At 40.2% G+C, this 17311-nt stretch overlaps 1 protein-coding gene and 1 long non-coding RNA gene across 7 annotated transcripts in view; one reads left to right on the top strand and one right to left on the bottom strand.

Annotated features, from left to right (window-relative positions):
- The window catches only part of satb2 (SATB homeobox 2), a 65240-nt gene that overhangs the window by 11349 nt on the left and 36580 nt on the right, over window positions 1–17311 (bottom strand). For 5 of the 6 annotated variants that reach the window (XM_051403745.1, XM_051403747.1, XM_051403750.1 and 2 more), the window contains 9 exons: window positions 14380–14506; window positions 12727–12850; window positions 11955–12057; window positions 10540–10590; window positions 9867–10453; window positions 7831–8043; window positions 6183–6269; window positions 5255–5407; window positions 2916–3110 (listed from right to left, as the gene is read on the bottom strand). In XM_051403745.1, coding sequence (XP_051259705.1) covers window positions 2916–3110; window positions 5255–5407; window positions 6183–6269; window positions 7831–8043; window positions 9867–10453; window positions 10540–10590; window positions 11955–12057; window positions 12727–12850; window positions 14380–14506 — 1640 coding nt within the window. The remainder of the gene's footprint in view (window positions 1–2915; window positions 3111–5254; window positions 5408–6182; window positions 6270–7830; window positions 8044–9866; window positions 10454–10539; window positions 10591–11954; window positions 12058–12726; window positions 12851–14379; window positions 14507–17311) is intronic. The other variant, XM_051403748.1, reaches the window with a different exon arrangement.
- On the top strand, window positions 3020–8293 carry LOC127365565 (uncharacterized). Its single transcript, XR_007885231.1, has 3 exons — window positions 3020–3124; window positions 3741–5442; window positions 7779–8293. It is a non-coding gene; the product is annotated as an uncharacterized LOC127365565 (long non-coding RNA).

The raw sequence follows: 17311 nt of genomic DNA, 5'->3' as shown, positions 1-17311 counted from the left end.
TTTAAAGAGGCACTCACTGATTTTACACATCAAGATCAGTTTACTCATCATGGGAAGCTCTGGCGAACTGTTGTTTAAAGGCTCTGGTGGGAACTTTCCAGACTCGGAGAAAATAATACCTGGTGAGGTCATCAGTGTTTTCTTGGCTTGGGCTTGAAGATTTCACATTTTTAACAGGAAGTCTGAGTTACACAACGGGGTGTGGAGTTTAAAAGACATAGGCATTTAGGAGCGATTTGTCCGTGATGCCAGTGAAGCACCTTTGGCTGAAACCGAGACACAAGAGAGAGGAGGAGGGGCGCAGTGCTTGTTACTTGTTGTTCTAGTCCACCACTCCTGGGGTCTCAGCCACAGTGAGCGGTCATGCACACACACACATGGACACACACAAACACCCCCAGACTTGCGGCAGAAATCAATTTAGCAAAAACAATACAGAAATTATTCATAAGGGCAGACTGTGCCAAATTAGCTTTGGGACGCACTTAACTGCTAAAGCCGTATGAATAAGAGCTGCAGAGCGAGCACCAGGACCTTGTCGCTCATGGAGAAATGTGAAGCTGCTGAGGTTACTGACATGCACACACACAGACACACACGCAACACCTGCAGACTTAATACTGTATAAAACTGTGACACAGCCAGAGATCTCCCAGAACCCCCAACATGCAGAAATGGCTCACGCTACTGTACATACGGACCAGTCCAGACACACACACACATTGCTGATGTGCGGATTAACTGTACAGCTATGCCTCAGCGCCACATTCATTTTTCATGTGTATTCTGTGGTTGGTTGTTAGAGTTTTAGAAACCCTCTTATTGTCCACAACACAAAAGAGTGCTCACATTACCGACTATCAGTGTGAGACGCTGTATATGTGCATGTGTGGCAGATGGGACACATGTGTGGTCTGTGGTGGCAGGCTGGCTGGAGCCTGAGGTTGGTGGGAGCTTCATCTGGGACCGAGGGGGGGTCTGAAGACAACAACACACACATATTTACACACGCACACACCTCATTTCCCATTAATAAATCACCAGTGTTTCACCACAGTTCATCTCTCTGCGTCTCTGGAGGTGGGTGGGGGTCGGTGGAGGGGGTTACAACCAGGGTGTTATGAGGGTTAACTTTATTTTTAATCTTTGCTGAGAGTGTGAGAGGAGCAGAGGAATGTGTTAATGGTGCCACCACAACTTCCTGCCCGTCTTCCCATCAGCCTTTAATACAGCGCTCTGAATGGGAAGAGGGAGAAATTGCTCGGTGGTGGGTGGAGCCGCAAAACAACCTCATACTGTAGGATTCATGTCGGGATGCTAAATGGGAAGTTTCAGCATTTGCCTGTTTTTGATTTATGGCATATGTTATATACTATATGTGGTATATAATGGCTTTGCATCGGGGGCAGGGTGGGCTGGTGGTTAGACAGACTATCTCTCAACCGGAGGACCTGGGCTCGGGCCTCAGCCCTGCTGGTGAGCAGGCACTGAATTCAGTTTGTGGGGCTGACCCTGAACTTTGACCCTTTTACAGTGCAGTTGTAGAAAAGTGACACATGTTCTGGTATTGTTGCTCTGGACCCCAGCACATTGAATCAAAAGGAAAAGTTCAAAATTTGTATTCACTTATTCACACAATTCCTCCAAATCTGTTCTTTCAGATGAACTCAAGTACCCCTTCAACAACACCACCAATCATGTTCCAAATGTGCTCATTGGTTTTAAACTGGATGATACATTATTGATTATAAAAGTGGCTATTATTAGAATATTCTTTCATACAGTTGAACTGTCAGTATTTAAGAGATAGAGTGAAGTAAGATAAGATAGTAATACCACTATGGTAAAAACCCTATCATAGACTCTTCCGACCTTAACTTAAGACTTAAGATAGGAAGTGTCTGTAACACGTCCCCTGACTTCAATCTAAATGAACATGTTTTAATTGCTAATGACTTGATTTACAACCAAATATTAAACATAGTTTACAAACTTCACAAGTTTATTTTACATTTGTCCAACTTAATTTAAACCCTAAAATTGGGTTTTGGGTTTGTAAAAGATTAAAATTCCTACGCTGCTCATCTGATGTGGATGTAAACATCCTGCTGAAGCTCGGCACTATAACCTCAAAACAATGCAACGTACTGAGTACAGAGCCAGCAAAACAAAAGATGTGTATGTTGTGTGAGAAAAGATGGTTTTTCATATTTTTTGTAATATTCATATGCCTGTGGTGTCTTCTGCTTAAAATGAATAGCAGAGAAAGTGTTATCTATAGGGCTTGAGAGTAATAAAAAGACTAAGAGAGACAAACAGGGTTCAGGGTGTGTGTCAGGGTGGGAGGGTTACAGTAATGACAGAGGCCAACGCGTCAGTGTATTTCCTGCATTGATCTCCCTCAGCCCTCATTCAGCCTCCGCCTCCCTCCTCAAAAACTAATGGGGCATTTCCTCCTGTGCCACACCACCCAGCAACACTGTTTACTCTTCGTTCCACTGGGGCACGCACAGACACAAACACATGTGCACACACAGCTAGATCAAACAGTACAGTAAATAGTTATACCAAATGAATGTAATAGAGACTTAATAAGGACAGGTGTGTGTTCAGTCATGATAGTGGAATGCTCTTAGTATGTTCAGTAACAACCCTTGCTACCATTGGGGACAACCTTTTCAATCTGTGTTTGTGTGTGGTGAGTAATGCTCTTATTATGAAGAAGTTATTGAACATATTTATGTCTTGTGTGGTAGGACCATGTTCAAGAAGAGCACATATATTTAAAGGAGTATATTTTGGAAAAACGATTATTGGCTTTCTGGGCGAGACTTGGATGAGATGATTGACAGAGATTGTCTTTGTCGAATTTATGTGTCCATCTGGACTTGGAGATTTGAGCGTCTGGTTCTTACCTGTGTGTCCTGTGGCAGGTGGAGGACAGTGTGCAGCCTCTCGGTGTGATGGTGCCTGGACTCCTCCTCGTACGCCATGTCTCTGTCGGCTTGCGGCAGGGTCAGAAACCTCCGAATGGTGCACAGGTTCTCCCACAGAGTGCGGTTCTCTGGGCTGGGGTTCTCCTTCCACCGAAGCAGCTCACACAGCCAACCCTGGAGAAGAGAAGGTAGGGGTAAAGGTGGAGTTAGGCAGATGTTAAAGGGATATCCATATTTGGGAAATGTTCATGTACAAGTTCCATTTTCCTCTTGCTGAGAGGCAGAGGAGAAGATTGACACCACTCTCATGTCTTTACTGTAAATATGAAGCTATCGCCAGCAGTAGCTAGCAGTCAGCTTAGCGCAAAGACTGAAAACAGGGAAAACAGCTAATCTAGCTCTGTCCAAAGGTAATACCATCCACCAACGGGCAACTCTAAAACTTACTAATCAATGTTATATTTACTTTATTTATTTGTTTATTTTGCAGGGACAGCGCACAATTAAAAGTAATTGCACAGGAGTTAGCTTAAAGCTAATTTTCTTCTGTTGTCCCTGGGCAGCTAGACAATTTTTGTTATCATTTTGAATGTGATTTGTTATTTTAAGTGGCTGTGTGCAGGATTATAAACTGTTTTGTCTTTATGCTAAGCTAACCTAGCCTGCTGCTGGATGTAGCTTCATATTTACTGTACACACGTGTGTGGTATCAATCTTCTCGTCTAACTCTCAGCAACAAAGCAAATAAGTGAATTTCCCAAAATGTCAGACTCTTCCATTAAACCTGTCTTTATTATTTTGAAGGAGGGGGGTTCTGTTGCCATGGGCCCTACACAGCTGTGGAGCCAAAGAATCAACACCCTCATACCGACGAGCCATGGCACTGGATAAGGAAGAAGGATGAAAAGCACCACGAGAGAAAAGACAAGACAAAGTATCAAGGGATACAATGGGAAATAACATATATACAAAGAAAAATATGAGAGACTAAATGAAATTTAGCAAAAAAAAGTTGAAAAGTTGAAAATGCGCAGGTTGTGTGAGGTAAACGCAGGAGAGGAAGATGGGGAAGGAGAGATGGAGAAGATTCAATTATGTCTGCTAGACTGGTTCAGTTTGTGACACCAGCTGTTGTGTTCAACCAGCCACCTCGGGCAGCATGCACCACTAATAGCCTGATCATCTCTCTCTTCCTCTCTCCCTGTCCTTGTGGCCAGCTGCAGCAGATGGGTGCGCTGAGCCGTGACCCTCAGCCACCCCCAGACCCGCCAACCTGGGGGACCTCTCTAACCGCACACACACACACGCGTGTACACACTGTATTCACGATGCATACGTTCTCACGTTTTTTGTTGTTGTTGTTGAATGCAGTTGTTATCCTGCTAGCTAAGTTAGCTTCATTTATTGGTGTTCATGCTGGCTTACTTGCATTACTTTCTTGAACTTACATTAATGCTCAGCACTTCATTATTCAAAATGGTATTTATTATTTTTATGGCTTATTAATCAGTTTTACTGTAAATCATTACAGTTTTTTGTTGTACAAGTAGTATAAAGAGAACTACAATCTGAATTCCATTATACAACCCTGAGTCATAAATGAATTCAATAACCCTGAATTCTTGAATGTAGGAAATGAGTCCTCTTTTATGATGATCTTTCAATTCATTCTTCTTTTCTGACAGATTCCCACCAGACATGTATGAAGACATACATACAAAAAGTCTGCAAATGTCGTAAAAAAAAAAAAAAAAGGATTTCCCCTTTCGAAAACCTTAAAAAGTCCGGTTTCAAGGCATAGAACTTCAGATTAATTAAAAATTAAGACAAAACAAAAGCACATTAAAATAGTTATCAAAGCTCTGAGAAAACAAAACAGCAGAGAACTTTCATCACGAGCCAAGTGACAGGTGACACAGTTGATGACTGGGAATGTGTACAGTGTGGCAGATCACCAAGTCGAGGCAGTGCTCCAACTTTGGTCTCTGCAGTTTGATGTTTTTTTTAGCTCTGGAATTCATAAGCTTTTCAAAACTGTTTTGATTCACATATTTATCAAGCAGAAAATATCTTCTTGTGCTAAAAAATTAAAGATCTAATTGGTCCAAAACGGAACAACTTAAAGGTCCAGTGTGTAACAGTTAGGAGGATCTATTGTCAGAAATGGAATATAATATTCATAGGCATGTTTTCATTAGTGTATAATCACCTGAATATAGGAATTGTTTGTAAACTTAGAATGAGCCGTTTCTATCTGCAGACGCCGCCATGTTAGATTTGACCTTTAATGGCTTCTGTTTTCCCAGTGATTCCCTCACCTGGCTCTTGTTGGCGGCCACCTTCGCGAACAGGGCTTGGGACACCTTGGCTCTCTTCATCTCCTGCTGAATTTCGTCGTAGATTCCCGATGTAATGTTAACCAGCGACTCCAGCTTCAGCGGGAGGTCAGGGGCTGGGCCCGGCGGCTTCGGCTGAGAGGGAGGATCAAGACATAATGTAACACACAGTAAGCAGGAATGAAAGTCCCTTTTGAGTGGTTAATGTTTTACGAGGAGAAGCTATCAGATAAGTTTGGATGAGAGGAAATATCATAAAGGCATACCCTCTATTACTAAAGGCCTCAGAGATTTCGCCACAAGAGCAAATAGTGTGTATACATATGAGGAAAAGTTATCAGCTGATGATCAGGCCAAGTTGCTCTAGGAACAGAGATGCAGTGTTCCCTGTATGAGCATCAGCTGCACATCTGCAGCGCACGTCTCCACATGAATTTTGTTTACAGATCAAAGTCATTAAGTCCTTCTCTTTTGTCTTTCTTTGTTGTTTCTGTTTGAATGAACATGTATTGGCTCTCAGAAAGCTTGTATACACAGTGTTTGAAGTCATCCACAAGACATGTACAGACCGGCTAGCTTACATTCCCTCAGTGTAAACGATGCTGAGATAATTCTACATAGACATAATAAGAATAGCGCACAAATTCAAATGGCCATTTGCCCTGACATCAGAGAGAACGCCTTATCACTGATGTTGCTAAATTGTTCTGCACACATGGAAAGAAATGTCCAAATACTGTATAATGTCCTTTATGTTTACAATATGCTCCTATGATAGCTTTGAAGTGGTTTTTCCATTATAAATGGAATTTGTTTAAGATAAAAAAGCATGCAGTAAGTTTTTAGACATAGAACATGACGTGCTGCTGTCTACTTTGCGGGGGCAAGTTAAAGATTGTAGATAACTCACCGAGTTGGAGATCTTAGTCTTGTTCTTCCAGATGGAGGCCCAGGTATCAGGGGTTATCTGGTCATCCAAACTCCTCTCCCACACTTTCTATGCACACACACACACACAAGACACCTGGCATGTTACAATCAAATGCTTGCATTGCAGTTATTACACGTATCCTGCGATCCTAGATGTATCTGCAAGATCATGCTATGTATTCTCTGGCAGATAAATCTGTCGCCTATGAAGACAAATTTCCACCAGTCCTGGAACGGGTCGGGACCACAATCAGTTTTATCTAATATGACCTTATTGGATGTTGAGGCAAACAACTAAGATGGCTGCCATTGATGAACTGTTTTTGTTGAATCCACTATCACGCCAGTATTAAACAAACTGGACTGTATATTTTCTCTAAAAGAAGAACCTGATGAGTTTGCCGTACTTTATTTTGAATTTGGTAAGTTTCATTTACCATCTAAGCTTCATCACACGTTGCTCTGGTTTGTTGTAGGTCTATCCGATTGCATCCAGATAATGCCCACTGGGCATCAAAAGTGAACTGAGAGGTTCCAAATGACCCTTCCTAAGTCCCGCCCCCTATATATATATATATATATATATATAATTAAATTAGCTAATCTTAGCAAAATGCAAGCTAACTAGCTAGCTAATCTGCATCACTCGTCAGCTAGCTAGTTAGTTGGCATTATGCCAACATTATCAGATATAACTAGTTATTTAACAACTGATGTATATTAGTTTGCTTGTTTGTTTATTAAGATCCCCATTAGCTTCTGCATAACATTTACGTGATGAAAATAATATACAAATACACACACTCACATTACTCAGTACAGTGCACTGACATAACACATCGTAACGCACATATACTGTAGATAAAACCATAAGAATTAACACACTATAAACAAACACAAAAAACAAAAACAATAAAAAGACTGGCTCCGACTGAAAGTATCATAAAGTAACAAAAATATCAGTATTAGTATCAGTAGTAAGTATCAACATTTCACCAGATTACCCTTTGAGACCCTCTTACACCAAAGAGCACTTATTAATGACCTAGTTTCCTTTGAAGCTCTTTTAGTATTTTTTTAAAACCATATATATTATTTTGTCATGTAATATGATTGGGAACTGAATTCCACTCTAGCATTGCTCTGTATATTACTGTACACTGAGTTTTTTTTATTAGTTAGTTAAGATGTGAATATATATATAAATATATATATATATATATATATATATATGCAGCTATGTGGCTTGTCTGTGTTGAAAAGATAAAAGAAAAAAAGAAAGGAAGCTAGTGACATCTGATACCTAATGTTAGCAAATGATTGATATATATTATTTAGTGACTATACAGTGTATATATATATGCCACTTTTATTTGATCTTTTCTTTTCTTTCAATCTTTTATCTTTTTAACATTAGCCTAGCTAATAGCATATCTACGTACAGGAAAGGAGGCTTGCTCAATTGTGGAGCACAGAGCAAAAAAAAGGCAGGATTTAGGAAGAGTCCATTCTTTTCTAGGCTGGATGACATGCATCCTTCATACAAATCTCACTGTTTTCCTCCTTCCTTTCATAGAAATGTCTAAGTGATAACAGACTGCGGGCCCTACTAGCTACACTACACTAACCTGCGAGAGGCGTGGAGTACTGGGGTTGGAGGAGTTGGAGGCAGGAAGGCCAACTGAAGGGTTCATGGTGCGCTCTCTCTCCTCCTGGTAGATCCGGTCTCTCTCACTCTCAGGCAGGTTGAGGAAGTTCTGCATTGCTTTCAGATTCACCAGCAGAGACTGCGAGGCTGTGCGAGGGTCCTCCTCCTTCCGCAGGATCTCTGAGAGCAAGCCCTGAACGATAAAGACACACATCTGCACTATGAACTTTGTGAAGAAGGATGTGTTATTGCTTTATAATGTCTCCATAATCATTAAGTTCAAACCTCTATTCCTCTTAGACAAACGGATTTGGATTGAAGTGGATTATCCAAATGCATGCTTTTATGTTTTCTTCTTAACAGGGATGATTGGGTATTTGTTGTTGCTTGGCTTGGGAATTGGGCCCACGGTTTTTATTGTGATTAATAAAAAATTGGTTAAATCTTTGGGGCACAAACCATTTGGCACCATTTTGTATTTACTTGCATAAATGGATTCTATTCCTTTAAGTGTTTATTTACACTTCACAGTTTCCTCATGATTTCCCATCATTAGATTTTCTGAGCTGTCATTGTTGAAAAAGCACCTGTTATACCTAAAATAAAGTATTCAGATATTAGATAAGTACTAATAGCACATTGTAAAAACAATCTATTACAAGTAAAAGTCCCGCATTGTAAATGTTACAAAAGAAAAAGTAATTTAAGTATAAAGTATAAAAAGGTCCCCAGTGACTGATGATATCATTAGATTTTAGGATTTAACTGTTGTAGTTGGTTGAGGTGGAGCTCATTTTGAATTATTTGGTATAGGTCTACAACTAATGATTATTTTAATTATGGATTCATCTGCTAAAAATTACTTTTTACAATAATTGATTGATTGTTTGTTTCGTTAGTAAAAAAAAACAAAAACAAAACAGTGATAAATGCCCATCACAATTACACAACACAAGCTCAAAGTGACACCTTCAGAATGCTTGTTTTGTCCAACCAACAGCAAAAATAACTTTATATTATTGAAATAATTCAATAAGCTGGAACAATGAAAAAATGTCTCTGATGATTAGCAAAAAAGTTGCAAATAAAATATCTGTAAATCAACTGGTCGCCACGTGTACTGTTGGTTAGATTAGATTCATAGCAAATTATCGTATTTTATTAACTGTTACTCTGTAAAATAACTAATAAACTGTCAAATAAATGCAGTGAAGAAAAAAGTACAAGAAAATAATAAAGTAAATAAAGTACCTCAACTTAGATTGTACTTGGGTACTTATAAAATCAGTTTATATTAACCTACTCCTTTTAAAAGAATGCATTTTGTTTTTAGCGTAAAAACTGAAAACCTTAGATATACAGTATTAGCATACAAATACATATACTCATACACAGAGACACACAAATGCAAAACTCACTGAAACACACCTGGCCCCTATACCAGTAGTTCCATGAGCTACCTCCCATTACAATGATCTAATGGGGCGTGTAGTAACCAGTTCAGCTCACCCTGAATGCATCAGGTGTTTGTGCTGCTGCGAGGGCGGGGAAGGAGACTCAATGACCCAGCAAGCTACCCTGTCACGCTACTGCTAATCCCACTGAAAATACCACAAGGTGGGTGACCACAAAATTAGCCAGACCCTGCGTGAAAAATTATAGTCTCAGTGACATCAGTTTCCATTTATTTCTATCAAATACGGCAATTATCTCCTCTCACCTGATATGTTGTAGGGAACGAGACTTATGATCCGTTTGGTCTGAAAACATGTAGCTTAATAAGCAGTAGAGGGATATTTTGGTCTTGCCTAACACAATGCCACCACAGGATGCAATATATACATTTTCAGATTTTCTCCATCTCCATCCTCAACTTATTGTGCCATCTGAAACTACCCTCTCCCTTCCTTGAAGCATCACCTTGCTCCTCCTCTTCCTCTGACCATTGTACCACCACACTTTCCCAACTACACTTTCTCCTAACCTTCTTGACCACAATCTGTCCTGTTTTCCTACCTGTGTGCGGTTGAAAGCCACACGGGCGAACACGGCCTGGGAGACACTAGCTCTCTTCAGCTCGTCTCTGACCTGCTGGTAGATTTCAGAGGAGACCTCAGCGGCCGAGGGGTTGCTCCCAGGGTGGTCGCCGGCTTTGGATGAGCCCCGAGGGATGGGCGGGTGGTTGAGGAACTGCTGGTTGAGGGACTGGGGATGCTGATGGGCCAGCAGGCGGCTAACGGCTAGTTGCTGGTTGATGAGGTGGGCCATGGCGAGCTGTTGACGTACCAGCTGTGGGGAGAGTTGGGGGGAGAGCAGCCCACCTGGCCCCAGCAGGGGCTGCAGGGCGCCAGGCGGGGGTGGGGGTGGAGGAGGCACCTGGCCTGTACGGAGAGGAGGACTGTGGTGGAGGGGGCCATGGGGCGAGGGCTGTTGTTGGGGAGGAGGAGGCTGCTGAGGTGGTTGAGAGGGTGCCTGCGGATCTCCAGATCCCGCCTTGAGGAGGGGACTGCCGGCTCCCAGGTGACTGAGCTGGGCCAGGCCGGCCAAGTGAGGAGGAGGTCTCTGACCCAGCACACAGAAGTCTGCCATGTTGTCTCTCTCTACTGGAGAGGAGAAGGGACAGTCAGTGTGGTCAAACAAAACACCTTTACGTTGGCATAGTGTCAGAAAGACAGGTAAGATTCCTTACTTTTGATGTCAGTAGCATCTCGTCCTGACCACATCTTCTCCAGGTAATCCACTGCTCAACAAAACAAAGAATAAAACATCAGCAAAACGGCTGTTTCCAAGGCAAAGAGTTAACTTTGAGGCTCATAACCAAAATGGATTTATTTAGAACTGCACATTCAGAAAAGAAGTATTCATTGTAAGGAAAAACCTCTGCTTGTCCAGTTGAGTTTGAATGGTGCTAGGACAAATGGTCCAACACTCTACACCTATCTGCCTAAGCTTCTAGCCATGACTGACATGTGCTGCAGCCAATCAGAGAGCAGTGAGCGCTTGTTTTGTACACGTTTACACGTTTGTGTGGAGAAGAGTCATTACAGATGATATATTTGAGAAAGGTAAAAGGACCATGTCACTGCATTGGTCAGTTCACAATTCCTTTATGTTTACTTTTACCCTTCATCACTGGTTGCATATCTGAAGCTTGATTTATACTTGATGCAAGAAGTTAACGGAAGTCCCGTCATAGATGCCTGCAGCATAAGTTAATATTAATTTATAGTCCAGAGTCAGATATCACCAGTTGAAAGCACCAATGCAGCACTGAATTGATGTATCATATATCATCAAGCTATAGCATGCTTGAATTATATTCATCACAGTTTACTTTATGATATAGAGTGGTGGCGTAAATTCTGCCTTGTGTCTTTAGTGAATAAGAGATAATGTCAGTGAATTGAAGATTTATTTTGACCAAACTCGTGTTGGTGATTGTTGGAACAGTGGTTTTATTTTGTTGCTGTCCTGACTGAAGTTATGATGCTGTGAGGTAAAATTACAGTTTTTTTCTATGGAGTCTGATGACAAGCAACAGCTATATTATGGCTGTTTCTGATTAAAGAAAAGGTCTATCTCTGCCTTTCCATAAAGTTGTCAGACACTGAGAGTAACAATCAGAGTCTGTCAGTGGCAAAAACTACAACTTTTAGTAGACGTACTTTGACGGTGCATTTGTCCACAAGGATCAGCTTACGTTGCCGTCATTGTAGACACTTTGCAAATATTTTCGCATTTAACTTTGTAAGTTAAGGGTTTATTTCGTCCAAACCAGCATTGGTGACTGTTGGAAAGACCAGCAAAGATGGTTTTCGTGAATTTGACTTTACTTACTAGTGTGGCAAGTGAATTTTGGATATATAACCTTTAACGCACAACTATCAGTCATTAAAAGGGGATTTTCTCTTCACAGATCTCATATTTAGAGGTAAAACTACAATATTCCCCAAGAAAAAGCAAATATTAGAGAGAAGTTTAGCTTTTTATGATTTTCATAATTTTGGAGCCCTTTGTTTGAGTCCCAGCCTGTAGGGTTGGGAACCACTGGTCAACTGTAAGAGCATTCAAGGAAGTTGGACCACTGTCTAATGTGCAGCTCACCTTTGATTTTCTTATATTTCTTGTACCAACGACCAAACTCCTGGCATTTGGCAGTGGAGACATTGGCATAGTAGGAACTATTCACTATGGAGGAAATCATACTCTGAGAGAGAAAGAGAGTGGAAAGATAATTAATAACCAACATAATATGAAATGCTTACACTCACGCAACTACCACATGGCATGCTCGCATAAACACACACACATACACATACACACAATCACACACACACACACACACACAATAGAAATAGACAAACATTAATCATGATTGGAAGCCACCCATGGAAACTCGAGCCAGTACAGTGCAGAGAGGGAATCTCCAGCCGCACACACACATGCTTGCAATTGATGCCGCGATCAACACTCCCACCAGGGCTCCATTTAAACACAGTATGCACACACAGGCACATAGACATAAATCTCATACACCAGTCATTATGAGACCAAGATAGAGGGCTAAACATGCAGCTGGGGAGTTTGACACAAATGAGGAGACAGTTCTTAATTTTTTGGGTTGAGTTTGATTAAATGTAACAATAATCAATACAATGCATGTAGGATTAGTTCTAAGATTCTAATTGAAACTGATTTTAGTCATTAGCAAGAGCACCTGATGCTCTAGTCAGTGAAATAGACTGAAATCACATGTAAGGAACATCGTACAGAGTGAATATAAAGGATTATTGAAGGGATAAGCAGTTCTCTGATCCGGGCCGTGATTTTGATGTGAAGGTGAGCTTGGGGATATTGTGTAGCTAGAGCCTGTTACCTGTGAGAGGGGACACTCTTTGGCCAGAGTGCTTTGGTTCATTTCCTTCAGAAGTTCTTTGAGAGCGTTTCTGACAGTCGCGTGGTTCCACTGTTCACAGGGCAGGTCCTCCAGCTTTGAAAAACTATGACAAGACAATCCACACAGGGTCTCAGTTACATCTTTCGGTAAGAAGCTGAGACACAAAAGGGCTAAGAATAAACTTAAGAATTGTTTCACAGCGTTATCTCGGATGTTTTGGATAACCACTACACCATATTCATCACCAATACCACTCTCGTCCAAAGTCCAACCTCATCATGACAAAAATGGAAGAAAAAATAGTTTTTTAGGCCTAGTTCTATACTCTTTATTTAATAGTTATAATCCCCTACAATACACCTTTTCTACAGCAGCCATTTTGACATGAAATAGTAGATTAAACACAGGTGTTACCAATGATACAGATTAAGGTTCTGTTCCATTTAGTGTAGCAGAGCCTTTCTAGTGAGCCAATAGCAGCAACCTGACTCAGTTTGAGCTGAACATAACCAGGACCTTAATTAGTATCATTGGTAACACCTGTGTTTACCCTATTATTTCCTGTCAAAATGGCTGCTGTGAAAAAGGCCTATAGTTACATACCAAGAAATCAAACAAATAACAATAACTATAACCTAATCCTATGATTTATCATTGTCATTTTTTGGCAGATTTTTGGCCGGGACTTCCTGAAGTGTCCTCTGGTTGCTTGGCAATATCTCCTGGTCAGACACATAACCCTGACCCTAAAACCACAACTTGTTGCTTTTTGTACGTATTAAACAAATGAGACTGGTTGAGCTGTAGTGCAAATAACTCTCGGCAAGAAAGCGAATATGCATAATTCCCAAAAATGTCAAATGTTCCTTTAACCCCAAATTAACCCCTAACCCAACTGGTCTTTCAAACATCCTGTATTAACCACAACCTCAGACCACCACTTCCTGTACAGAACTACAGTACCGTCCCGCAATCTTCCTATTTTTATTTAATTTGAACCTCAAATAAATCATGTCGACACTGAGCACAAAGTGTGCCAGAGCTCAACCATTGCCATGGATATACACACATAAACACGTAAACAAACCTGGCTGGTATGTGCCAAGACAATAACAATAATAATCCTCTCATCTGGAGTTTATCTGTTTTTATCTGTCCATCAAGATCCTGCTTCACTTCTTCGAGGGAACGAGAAGTTCCTGGCACACGGACTCTCCCCAACGGAGACAGATAATAGATATATCCCCACCGGGTTGTTTAACTGGAGCTTTAGTGTTTCAATATTGCTGCTTTCAAATTTGATAGATATGGTAAATTCTTGAACTGCAATCAGCTGCAATGACATCAGCCGCCCAGCGGACCTGATTCAGAGCAACCGCACACAGTGTTTAAAAGCCTCACTGTGTCCATAAAATATGGACATGCACTCTTTCAGATGTTGTTTTTCATATTAAATGGAAGAGCATTGGGGAGCAGAGAGCCACTGATTTAGGATGCAAACATTTCTACTTTCTGAAATGCCCCAAACTATTTCCTGTGAACTCTAATGAATGGATGATTCCAACAATTTCCATCCAGATATGTCTGGACAACTGTAACCTGTGACATCTCACTTTTAAAACTCAATCTGACCTTTGTAGTTGGATGCGTAGTGTGACCATGTGGTAGACCTCCAACAGCATGTCAGCAACTGTGGCCTCTGGTGCATCAGTCAGGAAGTGGATGGGCATGGGGTTCCACCTTCCCACCTTGATGATGCCTAGACAGAGAGAACAAAGTTTGTATTCGTGTTAACATAAAATAAAAAAGAAGAAAAAGGAAAAAAATAAAAAAGAACAACGCAGATATACCTTTATATTCTGTTAACTGGTACCCCGTACCCTCTGTTAGATAATTAATGTGAGAAAATTATGCCAGACTTGCCTGGATTTATCATTTAACCTGGCAATCAAATTTTTAAAACCACTTCAAAAATTCTAAATTTAAAAAAAAAAAAAACAATATTTCTCTTAAACCGCCCTGGTAGTGTTTTTCTTTGCCTCACTGCATATTCTGAATGGAAACTATGAAGTGATTGAAGAACAGTTTCAACCCTGTCTCAAAGAAATTAAGTTTGGTTTGTATGGTGGACGTGCAAAGTGCAGCACTTTGGCAGTAGTGACTGGGTCCTGAGTCCTGCATGTGGTTAGGTGTAGGCGAGGGTTAAGGTTAGGGAAAGATCCTGGTTTCGGTTAAATGTCCTGTGTCAAGCTTCAAGTCACAATGTTTCCTTAACATTAAGCACTTAACCATAAAAGATGTTAATCATGCTTTAGTTGCTACGAGTGGATGTTGTCTTGCAAGAGCTGATATGATTTTTAAATGTGTTTTCCATATTGGACATCATATAGTGTAAGGCATACTGAGTTTTCTTTTTTCTTCATCCCTAGAACCTGGGCGAGGTGCCTTTAGATTTAAAGTTCCATCTGATTGGAACAACCAGCCCAGTTCAATTAGATCTATTACCTACTTTAATTTCTTTAAGACATATATTTTTACTTACCCTCAAACTACCTGTTCTTGCTTCAAATTATACCTAATGTGTATACAGCTCTGCATGGTGTATGTATTTTGGCTTTTCCTTTTGCAAGGGGGGCATAGTGTGTGGGAGTGTTTAGGCCTGGGAGAGCTGCTGTCTGTATATGTGTGAGTGTATTTGTGTTGTTTTGTTTTATATACTGAATTCTCTGTATATCTGTGTTAAAGACCCCCTTGAAAACGAGATCACGAGGGTTTATCCTTAGTGTGGGGAAACAAATGAATTAGATGAATTACATTTATATATCACAAATGTTTTTTTCTTCTGCCTGGATTATGTTCAGAGACAACATTGTTTGAAACACTAAATCTATGTAACGCTGTTGGAGATCGAGTCCAGACTCCAGCAACATCGTGATTTCGGTTAAATGTTATTAAAAAATCTTACGTCTCAAGTCTCTGCTGACAGTTAAATAATGTTGTAGTCACTACAAGTGGATCGTTTTGCAAGAGTTTGGTGGAAAACAAATGAAACAGCTTATAAGTAAACATTTTACTGATTCGTTCAATATCAACATTTTTGTGACTTTCCAGATAAGTTAATTATCAACGTTTCCTTATTATGTAAATATAAAATGTAATCCGTTTGGCATTACTTTTCCCTAAAAACACATTTACTGTTGCTCACTGTAAAGCTAGATAAGTTGATTTAAGAAATGGTTGAAACTGATTCCATCAAAATTAGTAACAGAAACTAATTTTTTTAGGTTAAAAAAGTGACACTAACTAAGTTATGTAAATTACAGAAACATTCATGGTATTTTGTTTTCACAGTATATAAAGTAAATAAAAATAACAAAATTAAATTCATTCTCACTTAAAATTACTTAAGCTACTTCATCAAAAATGCTTTAACTTACAAAATTTAGTTTAGTTTTCGGGAAAAATTTTGATGTAATCAGTTTCAACAATTTTTTGAGTTACATGAATGTATCTAGTTTTACAGTGCAATCTAGTAGTATATATATACATCATGTCTAGGAGACAGGGCTGCTTGTGGAACTTTAGCCGCCACCCAAATATAATAGAGGTGAATGGAACTTATATTGTGCTTTAAATAATATTTTAAAATCTAAACAGCCTTTTCTTTGCTGAAACAATGCCCTGTTGGTTGCTAAGAATAACTGTCGACCACATTGTCATTAAACATGTCTGAGGGTTAAGGACACAATATCATGGACATAGTCCTGAAACAAATGCTCCTTTTGGATTGGTTAAATTGTATTTTAGCTGTATCTAATATTTTGTGTATTTTGTATCTGTCAGTGCAACAGCTAACCATACAATCATCCACAATTACAGACAGAAAAGAGCTTTTTATGTCTAAAGGCTTGTTTATGATTAATTAGCAGGTATTTGTATTTCTGTGGTTCTGCATCGCCATCAAATGTAAGTATCACTCTTGATCTGAACTAAGTTTAATCTCTTTAAGAAGACTAAAAGGCATGCAAACACAAGACAAAATATACACTTCACCTACTCGTTCACCCTCCACGACACTCTCACACACCCTCACACACTCTCAGAGGTCTTTCATGGGGACTGGCTGGAGCTGTGAAAACTAAACAAAGCTAATCGCATTACTATCCTCTAAATGAGATCCAGACGGGTCCTGAGAAGTCTCTCTCTCTCTCTCTCTCTCTCTCTCTCTCTCTCTCTCTCTCTCTTTCTGTTTGTCCTCTTGTTCCTCACTCTCGCCCTCCCCCCATCTCTTCCCCTCTTCAGATTTCTCCTCTCCGCAGACCCCTCTGATCTCTCTTTCTGTCTGTCTTTGCATTCCCTCTTTTTGTTCTCTTCCACTGTGTTTATATCTCAGTTATATCTGTGATTGCAGTCAGGCCGAGCTGTGTTCTTAATTATCTGGTCATACAGGGGGGAGTATCATTTAATCCACTATGAGCAGAATGGACTGGACCCCGCAGGGCAATCTCAGAGCATCCTAAGACCACCACGGCAACATTTAGGAACACAAACCAAAAGAGATAGC

This window comes from Dicentrarchus labrax, unplaced genomic scaffold (assembly GCF_905237075.1).
Source record: "Dicentrarchus labrax unplaced genomic scaffold, dlabrax2021, whole genome shotgun sequence".
Taxonomy (NCBI): Eukaryota; Metazoa; Chordata; class Actinopteri; family Moronidae; genus Dicentrarchus; species Dicentrarchus labrax.
Note: the sequence above shows the minus strand (reverse complement) of the source record. Positions and strands in the feature narration are given on the sequence as shown.